The 1,234-nt window shown below is 41.4% G+C and overlaps 1 protein-coding gene across 1 annotated transcript; it reads right to left on the bottom strand.

Annotated features, from left to right (window-relative positions):
* Positions 1 to 245: 245 nt before the first annotated feature.
* LOC122098406 (peptidyl-prolyl cis-trans isomerase A) lies at positions 246 to 990 on the bottom strand. The gene has a single exon (XM_042668810.1). It carries the CDS (start codon positions 941 to 943, stop codon positions 449 to 451), a length of 495 nt encoding a protein of 164 aa, XP_042524744.1. The 5' UTR covers positions 944 to 990; the 3' UTR covers positions 246 to 448.
* Positions 991 to 1,234: the final 244 nt, after the last annotated feature.

The following is a 1,234-nucleotide window of genomic DNA, read 5'->3' on the forward strand; positions in this document are numbered from 1 at the left end:
GAGTTCAAGTCCCATGTTCAATAAAAAATTAAATTAAATATTGAGGTAAGCAAATAAGACATTTGTAAAACAATTTCCCCTAGTTTATGTCCATTGGAAGAGATAAATGGGTCAATGGGTCAGATTAAAGGGCCAAGTTCATATCAGAATGCTACATATAACAAAAAGCATTATTTTCAAATCAATTTGGAAACAGGAAATTGTTTCATTTTCTTTTTTTTCTTTTTTTTTTTTTTTTTTTTTTCACTGTTTAGTTTTTATTCATAATCATAAACTTAACTCTGCAATCCAGCTAGATTTGGAGGGGAGGTAAGGAAAACATGGAACCCAAAGAACTGCAGTGAGAGCACAAAGATTACAGGATATTGCAAGCAGATGGGGTGGAAGGGTGCTCTCCTGAGCTACAGAAGGAATGGTCTGGTGGTTATGGTAAACCAAATCAAATGTATTAGAGTTGTCCGCAGTCGGTAATGGTGACCTTCTTGCTGGTTTTGCCATTCCCGGACCCAAAGCCCTGCATGGCTTCCACGACTTCCATGCCCTCTTTCACCTTCCCAAAGACCACATGCTTGCCATCCAACCAATCAGTCTTGACAGTGCAGATGAAAAACTGGGAACCATTTGTGTTTGGTCCAGCATTTGCCATGGACAAGATGCCAGGACCTGTATGCTTCAGGATGAAATTCTCATCCTCAAATTTCTCTCCGTAGATGGACTTTCCACCAGTGCCATTATGGCATGTAAAGTCACCACCCTGGCACATGAATCCTGGGATAATCCTGTGAAAGCAGGAACCCTTATAACCAAATCCTTTCTCTCCAGTGCTCAGAGCACGAAAGTTTTCTGCTGTCTTTGGAACTTTGTCTGCAAACAGCTCGAAGCAGACGCGGCCCAAGGGCTTGCCGTCGGCGGCAATGTCGAAGAACACGGTGGGGTTGACCATGGCTGGCAGCTGGTAACCACAAGCGACAGCGGCGTCTGCAAAGCGGCCTTCTTTTTTTTTCTTTAGTCAAGTGTCTATTTGTTGCAAGTGCAAGCCAGGGGTAGGACATAATTGAATTCAAAGATAATTTTGTCAGTACCTAGTCTCTTATTTTTTTTTCTTTTTCTTTTCTATCACAGAAGCTCTGCCTTTTTTGCTGTAATGGTTTCCTAGAAGCCCAGATTTATGCTTTTATAGCTTCAAATCACACAGGAAAAGACTACCTCTTCTGCAATATGCCAACAAAGATTT

Source organism: Dipodomys spectabilis, unplaced genomic scaffold, assembly GCF_019054845.1.
Source record: "Dipodomys spectabilis isolate Male_0828 unplaced genomic scaffold, ASM1905484v1 ptg000017l, whole genome shotgun sequence".
In the NCBI taxonomy this organism is placed as follows: Eukaryota; Metazoa; Chordata; class Mammalia; order Rodentia; family Heteromyidae; genus Dipodomys; species Dipodomys spectabilis.